This window comes from Cetorhinus maximus, chromosome 3, assembly GCF_964194155.1.
Source record: "Cetorhinus maximus chromosome 3, sCetMax3.hap1.1, whole genome shotgun sequence".
NCBI classification, from domain to species: Eukaryota; Metazoa; Chordata; class Chondrichthyes; order Lamniformes; family Cetorhinidae; genus Cetorhinus; species Cetorhinus maximus.
Window position 1 is genome coordinate 173,941,744 of NC_135881.1, and position 12,700 is coordinate 173,954,443.

The 12,700-nt window shown below is 44.0% G+C and overlaps 1 protein-coding gene across 2 annotated transcripts in view; it reads right to left on the minus strand.

Moving 5' to 3' along the window:
* Positions 1-265: 265 nt before the first annotated feature.
* Positions 266-12,700, minus strand: part of LOC144679048 (uncharacterized) — a 55,100-nt gene continuing 42,665 nt past the window's right edge. Inside the window, exon 4 of one of the 2 annotated variants that reach the window (XM_078539309.1) lies at positions 266-4,569. In XM_078539309.1, coding sequence (XP_078395435.1) covers positions 4,073-4,569 — 497 coding nt within the window. In that variant the 3' untranslated portion in view covers positions 266-4,072. Of the gene's footprint in view, positions 4,570-8,085; positions 8,204-12,700 lie in introns of those variants that run through there. The other variant, XR_013576233.1, reaches the window with a different exon arrangement.

A 12,700-nucleotide genomic window follows, 5' to 3' on the forward strand; every position in this document is an offset into this window, starting at 1 on the left:
ATCAGTGAAATGTCTACCTTAATTGCAGTATTAATTGCATCTGTGAAGAAAATATTTATCCTCCTATTTACCATAGTGCAGTCCCTGTCTGCATCTTTCCTTAGATACAGTAACCCTTTAGCAGGCATCATGGTGCAAGTTTCCACTCCAGCTGGCTGCTTGTAATTGGTTTAGTTTAAAACAGCAAGTCCCCAATGAGGGTTAATTCTCAAAGGTTTACAGTAGGATGTTTAACTACGCATAAAATAAACGATGATTCAATTGCTCAGGATTGTGTATTTTTTTAAGGAAATGCTCTGTTTATCATGCACCTCATTTTAAACTTGCAGAGAATAGACTTTATAAAGTTACCTTTTACTGACTGTAAATTTCCATTTACATTCACACAGATGCAAAGCTAAAAAAGACAGCCAGTTAAATACTTTTGCGAGAAATATACAGTGGTTCTATTAAAAAGGACGAGGCAAAATTAGAGCTAAAGTACCAACTTAAAGATGAATTAAAAAATAAACGCGGAGCAAGCATAAATTTTACATCTGTGCCATTTTCAAAACATACTTTAGGGATTTCTATATCTTTTCAGAATGTTTATGCTTAAATTAATGCAGACTATGCAGACATTGCAAGGGTGTTGACATAATACATCAAGGAAAGCAAAATTATGCAGCAATTAATTGAAATCACAACTTGCCAACATTCAAAATGCAAAGTGGTGATTTTTGGTTTGTACTTTTGAGGGTTCAAGTCACCCCTGCTCATTTTCCTCCGCATTGTTTCTGTCATCAACAGTATAACAGTTACTGACTTTCAGACCTCCCATCAATGCAGTTCTGAGCTAGCTACCAAGAAATGTGCAAGAATGACCCAGGAATGAAAAGCACTCTAATTTCCCTCTCTCCATAGAGTTTGGCCTTCATTTGGAACTAATTGGATAGCTTTTTCAAAGAGCACGATGGGCCTCATGTCTTACTTCTCTGCTATAAGATGCTATGATTCAAAACAGCATTCAACTAAGTATGAGGTCAAGGACTTCTAGCAAATCTGCACAGTAGGGGTCAAAGGGAAAGCCCTTAGTGGCTGAGACAAAGGAAGATGGTCAGAGGCCAATCTTTGCAGCCCCACAACATTACTAATTACTGTCAGTTGCTTAATCAACAAGCATCCTTCTATTGTAAGATCAGATTTGCTGATTATTTCAGTCTTCAGCTCCATTCACAACTCATCTAATAATGAAGAGGCCCATGCCAAGTATAACAGTTGAGAAATGGCACTAGGTAATAAATTCGAATTCAAACAAGAAAAAGCCCCACCACCTCCCCATGAGCTTTAGTGGCACCACCATTATTGATAACCTGGGGCCATCATTATCCAGAACGATTTCTAGATGAGCTGCATCGTCACCATGGAGATAAAGTTAGGGCAAAGGCTGGGCAATTTGTGATCACTGCCTCCTCACCTTCAAAGTCTCTCCCTGTCACCTGCATACCTCAAATCAAAATAATAGCAGAATACTCAGAACTTGCCTGAATGGGCACAATTACAACAACAATCAAGAAGCCCAAAACCATCAAGGAAAGAATATTTCATTTGATCACTGGCCTTGCCACTCCATTCAATATGGACCCTTACGCTATCAACACACTGTGAATGTACTAACTATATAATGAAGTATCATAAGCAAAATGCCGCAAGAACTCTGGGTCTGCTACAGTCAAGAAAGCAGTTGCCAAAAATGCATCTAAAAAAATACAGTGGTTGTATGAAGGGACTTGGACTGAACAGACATGGGAGAGTATAAATAGCATCAGCCACAGAATGTTTGTCTAGGCTTCAGCTCTGCAGAATCTCCTCCTGATGGAATTGGTAATTTGCCCACAAAAACAAGGTTGGAGGAGAGAGATGACATGAAATGCTTACAATCCGTAACCTGACAAACTGTGCTCTACGCTTGGAAAGGCATTTAGCAATTCATTTTGTAGGTGGAAGATGCGAGCATAATGGCTTGGAAAGAAAAGGGTCTGATTTTATTCTCTTTTGGCATAGATGCAAGACCCAAGTTCATTTTAATTAAACTTGAATCTTGAAAATAATCTTTTTACTGTGACGACACCAAAATTATCTATAAATGTGGCATTTGCTGCCCTGCACTGTTTTTCAATGGCCATGTTTGTTAACCCAGTTTTTTTTCAGTTGTTTCTGTCTGTGGTGAAGCAACCTAACCTTGGGCCCAGAGACGGGAGGGTAATGTTTTAATTTAGCTTTTTTAAAGCAATAAATAATGTAAATTTCTGACTTTAAAATCTAGAGATTTGTAAATAATTTCCTAGACTTGAAAATGGTGCCGGGAAGCTGAAGTCTTGTGGGAATAGAGGACTGCAGTATAAGTCCTTTGCTTTAGATGCTTGATTTTGGGGAGGTGACTCCTGAGTCCAGCAAGTGTCCTGACACTGCTTTGTCCCATCCCAGCTCCTATTCTGCTGTCATTTCCTTTTTTGCTAGCCACTCATCTGGTGCTGTGCAAATCCTCTTCCTCTCAGTCTTATTTTTTGAAGTTATGACTCTGTTGAAGGCTGATCCTCAGCTGTTTTCTTTATGCAGATTGTTCCTGCTCTTGTTTTCCAGGTTGCTCCAGCTCACTGTTCTGGTTTTCCTGGCTGCTGCTGCTCCCTGTTCTGGTTTTCCTGGCTGCTGCTGCTCCCTGTTCTGGTTTTCCTGGCTGCTGCTGCTCCCTGTTCTGGTTTTCCTGGCTGCTGCTGCTCCCTGTTCTGGTTTTCCCGGCTGCTGCTGCTCCCTGTTCTGGTTTTCCTGGCTGCTGCTGCTCCCTGTTCTGGTTTTCCTGGCTGCTGCTGCTCCCTGTTCTGGTTTTCCTGGCTGCTGCTGCTCCTTGTTCTGGTTTTCCCGGCTGCTGCTGCTCCCTGTTCTGGTTTTCCTGGCTGCTGCTGCTCCCTGTTCTGGTTTTCCTGGCTGCTGCTGCTCCTTCTTCTGGTTTTCCCGGCTGCTGCTGCTCCCTGTTCTGGTTTTCCCGGCTGCTGATCCCTGTTCGGGTTTTTCCGACTGCTGCTCCTCCCAGTTCTGATTTTCCCGGCTGATGCTCCCTGTTCTGGTTTTCCCGGCTGCTGCTGCTCTCTGTTTGGGTTTTCCCGGCTGCTGCTCCCTGTTCTGGTTTTCCCGGCTGCTGCTCCCTGTTCTGGTTTTCCCGGCTGCTGCTCCCTGTTCTGGTTTTCCCGGCTGCTGCTGCTCCCTGTTCTGGTTTTCCCGGCTGCTGCTGCTCCCTGTTCTGGTTTTCCCGGCTGCTGCTCCCTGTTCTGGTTTTCCGGGCTGCTGCTGCTCCCTGTTCTGGTTTTCCCGGCTGCTGCTGCTTCCTGTTCGGGTTTTCCCGGCTGCTGCTGCTCCCTGTTCTGGTTTTCCCGGCTGCTGCTCCCTATTCTAGTTTTCCCGGCTGCTGCTGCTCCCTGTTCTGATTTTCCCGGCTGCTGCTGCTCCCTGTTCTGATTTTCCCGGCTGCTGCTCCCTGTTCTGGTTTTCCCGGCTGCTGCTGCTCCGTGTCCTGATTTTCCCGGCTGCTGCTCCCTGTTCTGATTTTCCCGGCTGCTGCTCCCTGTCTTGATTTCCCCGGCTGCTGCTCCCTGTTCTGATTTTTCCGGCTGCTGCTGCTCCCTGTTCTGGTTTTCCCGGCTGCCACTCCCTGTTTGGGTTTTCCCGGCTCCTGCTGCTTCCTGTTCTAGTTTTCCCAGCTGCTGCTGCTCCCTGTTCTAGTTTTCCCGGCTGCTGCTGCTCCCTGTTCTGGTTTTCCCGGCTACTGCTCCCTGTTCTGGTTTTCCCGGCTACTGCTCCCTGTTCTGGTTTTCTCGGCTGCTGCTCCCTGTTCTGATTTTCCTGGCTGCTGTTGCTCCCTGTTCTGGTTTTCCCGGCTACTGCTCCCTGTTCTGATTTTCCCGGCTGCTGCTGCTCCCTGTTCTGGTTTTCCCGGCTGCTGCTCCCTGTTCTGGTTTTCCCGGCTGCTGCTTCCTGTTCTGGTTTTCCCGGCTGCTGCTGCTCCCTGTTCTGGTTTTCCCGGCTGCTGCTTCCTGTTCTAGTTTTCCCGGCTGTTGCTGCTTCCTGTTCTGGTTTTCCCGGCTGCTGCTGCTTCCTGTTCTGGTTTTCCCGGCTGCTGCTGCTCCCTGTTCTGGTATTCCCGGCTGCTGCTTCCTGTTATGGATTTCCCGGCTGCTGCTTCCTGTTCTGATTTTCCCGGCTGCTGCTTCCTGTTCTGATTTTCCCGGCTGCTGCTGCCGCTGTTTGGGTTTTCCCAGCCGCTGCTCCTCCCTGTTCTGGTTTTCCAGGCTGCTGATCCCTGTTTTGGTTTTCCCAGCTGCTGCTGCTCCCTGTTCTGGTTTTCCAAGCTGCTACCATTCTTGTTTTGGTTTACCAGGCAACTCCTGCCCTTTTCTTTTTGTAACCACTTCTGATTTCTCTCCTTTGCTATGATACTAGGCTGCCTATCTCCAGTGTTTATCTGCCCCAGCTCACTCTTGCATGCCTTCTCTCTTTGGCTGTAATTCCTGGCCTGCCATCCTCTCCCAAACACTCCTGAAATATTAATCAGCAAAAGATTAACTTTCATTAAACAGATACATACAGGTTCTAATGTAGACATGTAATGCCTGGTAATTCCACTGAAAATAAAAATATTTTTTCCTTCAACTACTATCCTGTTTTGACTATTATGGGCAATAAATAAGTAATTTACTGCATACTTTGAGGCAGGGCAGTTATAAGACTCAACCAAATAGTAGAAGTTTCCAGATGGGGTTAGAACTGAAGCTTGCTCTATGTCACCCCGGAATATCAAGGTAACCTTCAATCTTGTCCATCATATAGAAACTCAGTATAATTAGCAACAAGGCAACATGATGATAGTAATCCAGAAAGGTTTGTATTGCTCTTCTGTTTGATTAGGGTCAGGCCTGATGGTCCTTTTTTGGGTCTGTTGTGATGGTCCATTATCTGGTCCGTTGTGATGGTCCTTTACTGTGTCTGGTTCAGACACTTAATCTGTTTTATTTTTAATTGAGAGGTTTGTTTTAAATAAATTATTGATCTGGTCAACAATTTCATTAGAATTACCCAGAACATTTGAGGTTTTTAAACTGGATTATCGTAGTTACGGTTTGATTTATCACTTTTTCAAATACACTTATTTTATTTTGAAACTTAATTTAATCGATATGTAGTTGTTCAAACTAGCTTTAAAAATATGAAAATATGACAGCATGGCCTGAATTTTGGCTCCTGGGTCAGGAGTGCAGGATCAGGACATTTCCCGGCTCCAGAAACCCAACCCGGGAGAAAGTGCCCCAGAAGTTGGGATTTTTGGTCCGGGGGGGAGGGATTTCCTGGGAGTTGAGCTCAGGTGACCCCGGAGCAAGTGTGGAGGATGTCGGGTGTGGAGGTGGGCTGGGCAGAAGGTCTGCCTGAGTGCACTGGCGCTTTGTCAAAGATTTTTTTAAAAGAATTAAAACAAAAAACAGCACTCCAGGCCTCACCCCTCACACCCCCTCATCCCCACCCCCCCCACCCACCCACACACTCCCCATGCCCCATCCATGCCAACCCTTGCAACCTCAATCACTCTATCCACACTCCCATGGCCCCTAATATCCTTCATGCCAACCTATGCCCTCCAGCCCCCTCTATAAACCCTCACTTCCTCCATGCCAATCTATGCCCTCCACACACCCTCATGCCCCTTTATAGACCCTATGCAACTTTGTGCCAATTTATGCCAACCATTGCCCCTCCACCCACCGTCCTTTGCCCTTATATCTACTATGCCAACTCATCCTGTATCCACCATGGGCAGACCTCAGGAGCCATACTGAGATTAAAATAAAGTTCTTAATCTTAAAGTGCTTAATCCCTTATAAAAGTAAGCATTGGAATTCATAGTCCCATTTCAAAAAGTCTATAACCACTTGGAGCTGTCAAACAAACTGTGAGATGGAAAGCACCCTACTGTGATAGTGGAAGGCTACAAAATCTATCATCCAGCATAAATCCAGTAATGGTGGTCCTCAGGCTTATGTCAGCAGACAGAATGCAATAGCAAACAGTGATTTTCTTTAACAATCCACACAGTTTTTTTCCAAAGATTTAAAGGGCAGGAATTTTAAATGCCTTGACAGCTTGACAGTTGCTTTTGACAGTTGCTTTTTGATACTTTTGACAGTTCCTCTTGACAGATCTCTTGACAGTTCCAACGAGTTCATGCACTTTTTATGCACATTCATGTCCACTTTTAACAATCCCAAAGGACACCTTACCTCTCCCAAAAGGCACCTGACCTCTTGCAAAGGTGTCCTGGGACCATATCCAAAGGGGTACCCTACCTCTCCAAAAGGATACCCCAAATCTCCAAAAGACTCTGTAAAGTTTAGACCTGTTCTTACCAGGTCTAATCAGCACATGTCGTGTTTTCCACCCCTGGCAAATGAAAATCAGATATGACTTGGGGCAGCTGTTGTTTTAACTTGGCAGCTGCCTCCGTGAAACACATGGGCAAATCCCAACCCGGCCCATTCCTGCCCACATGAAAATGATAGGTGCCATGTATAGGGACAGGACTTCTGGATTTTGGCTTCCTCCACCATTTTTAAATCAAGGCCTGTATCAAACTGAAAAGTATCAGTTTGTAAAATTTTGCCACTTTTTCTGATTTTTCTGTACAACTTGATGGGGACAAAACATGTTTTGAGGAAAAAATTAATGAAATTTGTGGCTGATGCCTTTTAAAACAAGTTCTCTGTTACCAGTTAGGAATTGGAAGAGATGAAGTGTTAATGATACATTAGGACCAACCGTGAAATGTTTGCTTCTGTTCTGTGAGGTTGGGATTGTTGAGAGATTGCCAAAGCTTCTTCAATAATTTTCAAGCAGAATGGGACCTTTTGTTATATCAATTCTGGAGTCAAATATTCAGGCATTAATAAAATGTTCAAAAGTAACAAACATTCAAAATATAGAGAGGATAAAGAAGAAAAATTGCACACTGTGATAGGAGAGGGCATATCTAGCTGTGTTGGTACAGTCAATTAGATAGCCTTTGGTCATATTTATTGTCAAGGACGATGTGTTACATGAGTGAACAGCAAAGTTTTTAATTCATTCTTGGGATGTGGGTGTCACTGACTAGGCCAGCATTTATTGCCTATCCCTAATTACCTTTGAGAAGGTGGTGGTGAGCTGCCTTCTTGAACCACTGCAGTTCACGTGATGTAGGTACACCCACAGTACAATTAGGGAGGGAATTTGACCCAGTGACAATGAAGAAACAGTGATATAGTTCGCAGTTCCAACTTGATAGAAGTTTTCAAAATCATGAGGGGTCTGGACAGAGTAGATAGGGAGAAACTGTTCATGTTCGTAAACAGAGGGCACAGTTTTAAAGTCTTTTGCAAAAGAAGCAAATGTGAGGTGTAAAAAACTTTTTCACACAGCGAGTAGTTAGGGTTTGGAATGCACTGCCTGGAAGTGTGGTGGAGGCAGGTTCGATTGAGACATTCAAGAGAGCATTGGATGATTATTTAAATATAAACAATGTGCAGGGTTACAGGGAAAAGGCAGGAGATTGGCACTAAGTTAATATGCTCAGAGAACCAGTGTAGACACGATGGACCGAATGGCCTCCTTCTCCACTGTAACAGTTCTGTGATTCTATGATTCTGTGAAGTCAAGATGGTGAGTAGCTTGGAAGGGAACTTGCAGACAGTGATGTTCCCATGCATTGGCTGCCCTTGTCCTTCTAGGTGGTAGCGTTTGCGGGTTTGGAAGTGTGGTCGAAGAAAATTTGATGAGCTGCTACAGTGCATCTTGCTGCCACTGTTTGCTGCTGGTGGAGGGAGTGAACTTTTCTATACACTGCAGGGAAGATCTCGTGTCTAGAAGTGTAATACATGACTTTCAATCTGCTGCTCTTTAATTGCCATCATTCCTTCTGATTTCCATAGCACCAAGAATTCCAGCTGATTACAAAAATATATCTATGTGGAAGGTAGAGATATAAAGCAATTGGATCTATTCCAATTGGCTAACTTTCTATTTTCTACCTTTCAATTGTTTGTAACAGGAGACTTCAAACCTCAAGTTTTTCACCACCTCTTCATAGATTCCCCAGAATAGAAATGCAACATAAACTCCACTGCAATTTGTGAAATTTCCTCGGAAACTGAAACGAGAAAAAGGTCATAAGTTTAACAGCTAGAGTGTTTGAACTGAAAAAATGTTGTCCTTATTTTGCCCTGGTTGTATCAGGATCCTTGCAGTGCCTCAGTCCAAATAGTAGGAAATAGACAGCAAATTAAAAAAAAGAACTACTTAAGGGACAATTGTGGGAAAACTAAAAGTTGCAGCTGTTGGCACGGAGTCATAACACTTTTTAAAAATTGTCCTTGGTTCCAAGCAATAAGTGTTATCACAAAAACAGAGCTCTAAATAAACCAGTAGACCAGTGTACTAATTATATGGGCCTCAAGAGAATCTGGCCCACACTAAAGGTTTATCAACTCTCTTGCCTGCAGTACCCCTGCCAATTGTGATTCCTTAGTTTCCATTTGTTTTCTTTTGCTCTCCAAAGAAAGAACACCAGATGGGATCACCAGCAAAAAATGAAAGTGCCCCATTAAAACTGCACAGTCTAGATGATTTACCAGGATACCTTAATTTTATAGCAAATTGAGCCTTGTTTTTATTCATTCACAGGGTGTAGGTGTCACTGTTGAGGCCAGCATTTATTGCCTATCCCTACTTGCTCTTGAGAATGTAGTGGTGAACCAACTTCTTGAATGCAGCTGAGTAGTTTGCTACATCATTTCAGAGGGCAGTTCACAGGCAAGCTATGGGTCTGGAGTCACATATAGGTCAGACCTAAAGGACATAGTGAACCAGATGGGCTTCTACACAGCCACCATTACTGATACTAGGGCCAGAATTTCACGCTCCCCCACCGGCAGGTTTTTAGGTGGCGGGAGTGTGAAATTGAAGGGATGAAACTCCCTCTGGGTTCCTACCCACCCCAACCACACAGCGATTTTATGTTGGGGCGGGCAAGGCCTTGGGCGGGAAGCCCAGCCTCACCGCAGTTGTTGGCTACTTCTATTTGCCAATTATTGGCTACTTAAGGGCTGTTTCCTGGCCAGGCTCAATTTTTAGGCTGGCAGGAGGATTGAAGTTGCGTGGGGGAAGACCGAAAATCAACAAAGTTACACCTCAGGCAGGAAGAGAGAGGTGATTCAATCAGATGTCCCCTTCTGAAGGCGCCACCCCCTCCTTCATCGGACCTCCGTCCCCTTCCTCGGCCTCTCCCTAGAGACCCTGATTGCCCACTTCACACCCACCACCGCCACCACTCCCCTCCCCACAGGCCTTCCCTACCCTCCCCACCTGGGGACCCCTTGAACTTACCTGGGCCTCTGGTGCCTGGACTTAGTCTCAGGTGTCCTCCTGCATTCCTTCCCTGTCCACTGCAGCTCTGTCACTGCAGGAACTGGAGAGCTGCCGGCCACTTTCTGAGGTGGAGCTTCCTCCCGAGTGAGGGCACAGAAGTCCCACCTGCAGCCACTTAATGCTCATTTGAGTGAAATGACTGTGTGGCACTCAGAGTTGGTGGGTATGTGTTCCCTGCCGACTCTTCGGATGACAGGAAGCGAGACCCTGTCATCGGAAAAATTCAGGCCAACCATTTTTTTGAATTCCAAATTTTTATACAAGTAACTGAATTAAAATTGCCCGGCTGGCATGATGACATTTGAACTGATGAATCTGGATCATTGATCCAAGCCTCTGGGTTACTAATCCAGTAACATAACTACCATCCTACCATACCATATTGTTATTTTTCTTTCTGTCAGTTTTTCAACCTGAGGAAGCAATTTAAACAATATGGTAACTCGGACCTGTAACCAGTCGGGCTGTGAAAATAAATAAAAGAAAAAAGCAGAAATATAAAACCGTAAGAGGAACAAAGGGAGAGAGAGAAAGAAAGAAAGCAGAAAAGAAGAGATAAATATAGTGTTGGGTATATCCTGGACAGGAGGATGCACAATTACATTTTCACAGCAAGGTGCGTGGGAGCCATATTTTCACTAATCTTCTGCCGCCAGTCTCCTAGTAGGTCAAATGGCCTTTTCTAACCCTTGAGCTTTCTAATGTTCTGACCCAAACAAGTGGCAGTTTTAAGTGTTCATGGAAATCATTCAGTTGGCAAAAGCATGAATATCCCTGATTAGATCCCTGGTTTGGGTGGTTAGTTGAACTCAGCCAGGACAACACGAAAGATGCTGCAATGAAATAGCCCACTAGGCCTAGGGAGTGGAAACATCAGCCTCAATGCTCATTCACTGCTGGAAAATGCACATTTGTGGATGCGATTTTAAAATCCCTCATGGTTGAATAGGTTCCTGAACAGGTATCATCCAGACAAGTGCATGTAGAATGGTCACTTGGGTGAGGTATTGGAGGGTGACTTATGACCCCTGGACCCATACTACAGAATGAATGAGCATCTTCAAGTAGAGAGGTGGGTTATTGGAGGAGGGAGAAAAATATGCTCTGGTGGATATAGCTGGGAAGGAACTAGAAACTTGAAAAGAACAATTTGCCTTAATAATTTCTCTCACACTGTCTTGTGCTCATGACTCAAGCTGCTCGGCACTTCATTCTCTTTCTGTCCTCACTCCATCATGATATCATGCAGCAAAGTTGTGGATGGGCATAAGTTTATGGAGGGTGGAGAATAGGAAGCTGACTAGTAAAGCATTGGAATTGTCGAGTCTGAAAGTAACTAAAGCAAACATGAGGGTTTTAGCAGCAAATGGGCTGAGGCAGGCAATGGAGAGGCACATTGCGGAGTGCAAATATATTTTAGCTTCTATAACAGCAGCTGATGGCAAATTTTAGTTCATTTTATGTTGGCTGTATTATATAGAAATATAAGCTGTCTTAGTTACTTTCTTGTGGCCACAGCGGCAATCTACTTTATTGTTAACTGCCCAGGTGGAACTTTAAATATTACCAGAAGGCCAGCATAGCACCTGCTCTCCCAAAATGGTCCTGCAATATAAAAAACAACTTAAAAGTAGTTGCAGGTGGTCATGCTGTCTCTGCAAAACAGGCACTGCGCTTCATATGTCCTTTTTGGCAGGGGCTACTGACCTAAATGCAGCAGGAAGTAGCACAGGGGGAGCTAGTGAGATGGGCCCAGTGGAATAGCTTTATATCTGGGGAACTTCATGCTGTGATTCATATGGTGTCTGTGATTTATGTATAGATGCATGAGAACAGTGGGAACTAGGAATGTCTGTAAGGTGATGTAATCAGGGCTGCCCAGAATCACTGCTGTGTTCTCTCTTTCTCTACCTCTCTTTCTCTCTCTTCCCACCCCATTTTGGCAAAACTGTCAAAAAAGGTGCCAAGTAGAGCTGACTCAAGTCCCAAGCAGAATGGGAGATTAGGTACTCTTGGGGGTCATCCTCAAAAACATCTTAATGTTGATTCTGAGTGAAGTTGGTACATGTCTAGGAGCCAATTGCTTTCTTGTCTTTTTCAGGTGTGGTCTGGGCCATGGGGAGGGGCAGAGAAGGTGGAAGGGAATCTAGTCAGTTTTCAGCTGCTAGCAGGACCAATTCTGTGAAACACCTGTCTTCATTACTGTTGCGTCCAGCTGCACCCTGTTTCTATGCCACCATGATAAATAAGCAGGAAGAGAAAATAACATTTAAAATGCTGTATAATTAAATACAAACAGCATGATTGCGTAATATAGCTCTTTTGAGGCATGTAAAAAACAATAAGTGGAAGTGGTGTACCCTACCCTTTTTTTTAAACATGTATAGACCAATAACTTCTTGTGTGCATGTTAGTGAAAAGGATAAAACTCAGCTTTAATTATAGATGAAAAAGCATCTGCTGTTATGATTTATCTGTGTCATTTCATGACAAACATCGATAATGAGCAGAAAACCAAGGTGGCTGATTCATGACTAAAGGTTGTACTACAATATATTAGATTCCCACCATAAGAAACCTCTTCAAAAATAGTTATAAAGAATCAGGATCATCTTTAACTTCCTTTAGTTCCATTCATTTTCAATGCCATTTATTTGAAAAAAAAATTGCTTGGATGAGACTGTTATTGGCATGCTCACATAATTCACCTCTCTCATACTGTCGGGGTCCTTTTTAAACACTCGCTAGTTTAAAAAGAGGTGCTGAAATGGACAGAGAAAAGACCCACAAAAAGATGTTAATAAGTTTCAAAATTCTTTGTGACTTCTAGCTCATCCCTCATAATGATGCCGTCTGGAGCTTAGTTGGGATGTTTGGCACTGTTTTATTTTAAGCAGGCGTTGGCATATAAGGGAAGGTTGAGACAAGAGCACAGAGTTGGAAAACTGGAGAGAAGACAGAAGGTCTGTGTGGGATAGGAGGTTAATGAACAGAGGTAACAGAAGGCTTTGAGCTGATTTTGCTGACAGGCTCAAATAAGAGACTGAGAGGGAGAGGTGTGTATGTGTGCAATGAGTCAAGTGTGGGAGAGGGTACAGAGAATAGGGGGTGATCGGGAAGACAAATGGAACAGGGTGCTGGGAGTGAGAAGTTGAGTTAGGAGGATATAAACTGATGAAGGGAGGAGATCAATTGTGGAATTGGGAGCAGACAAGTGTGA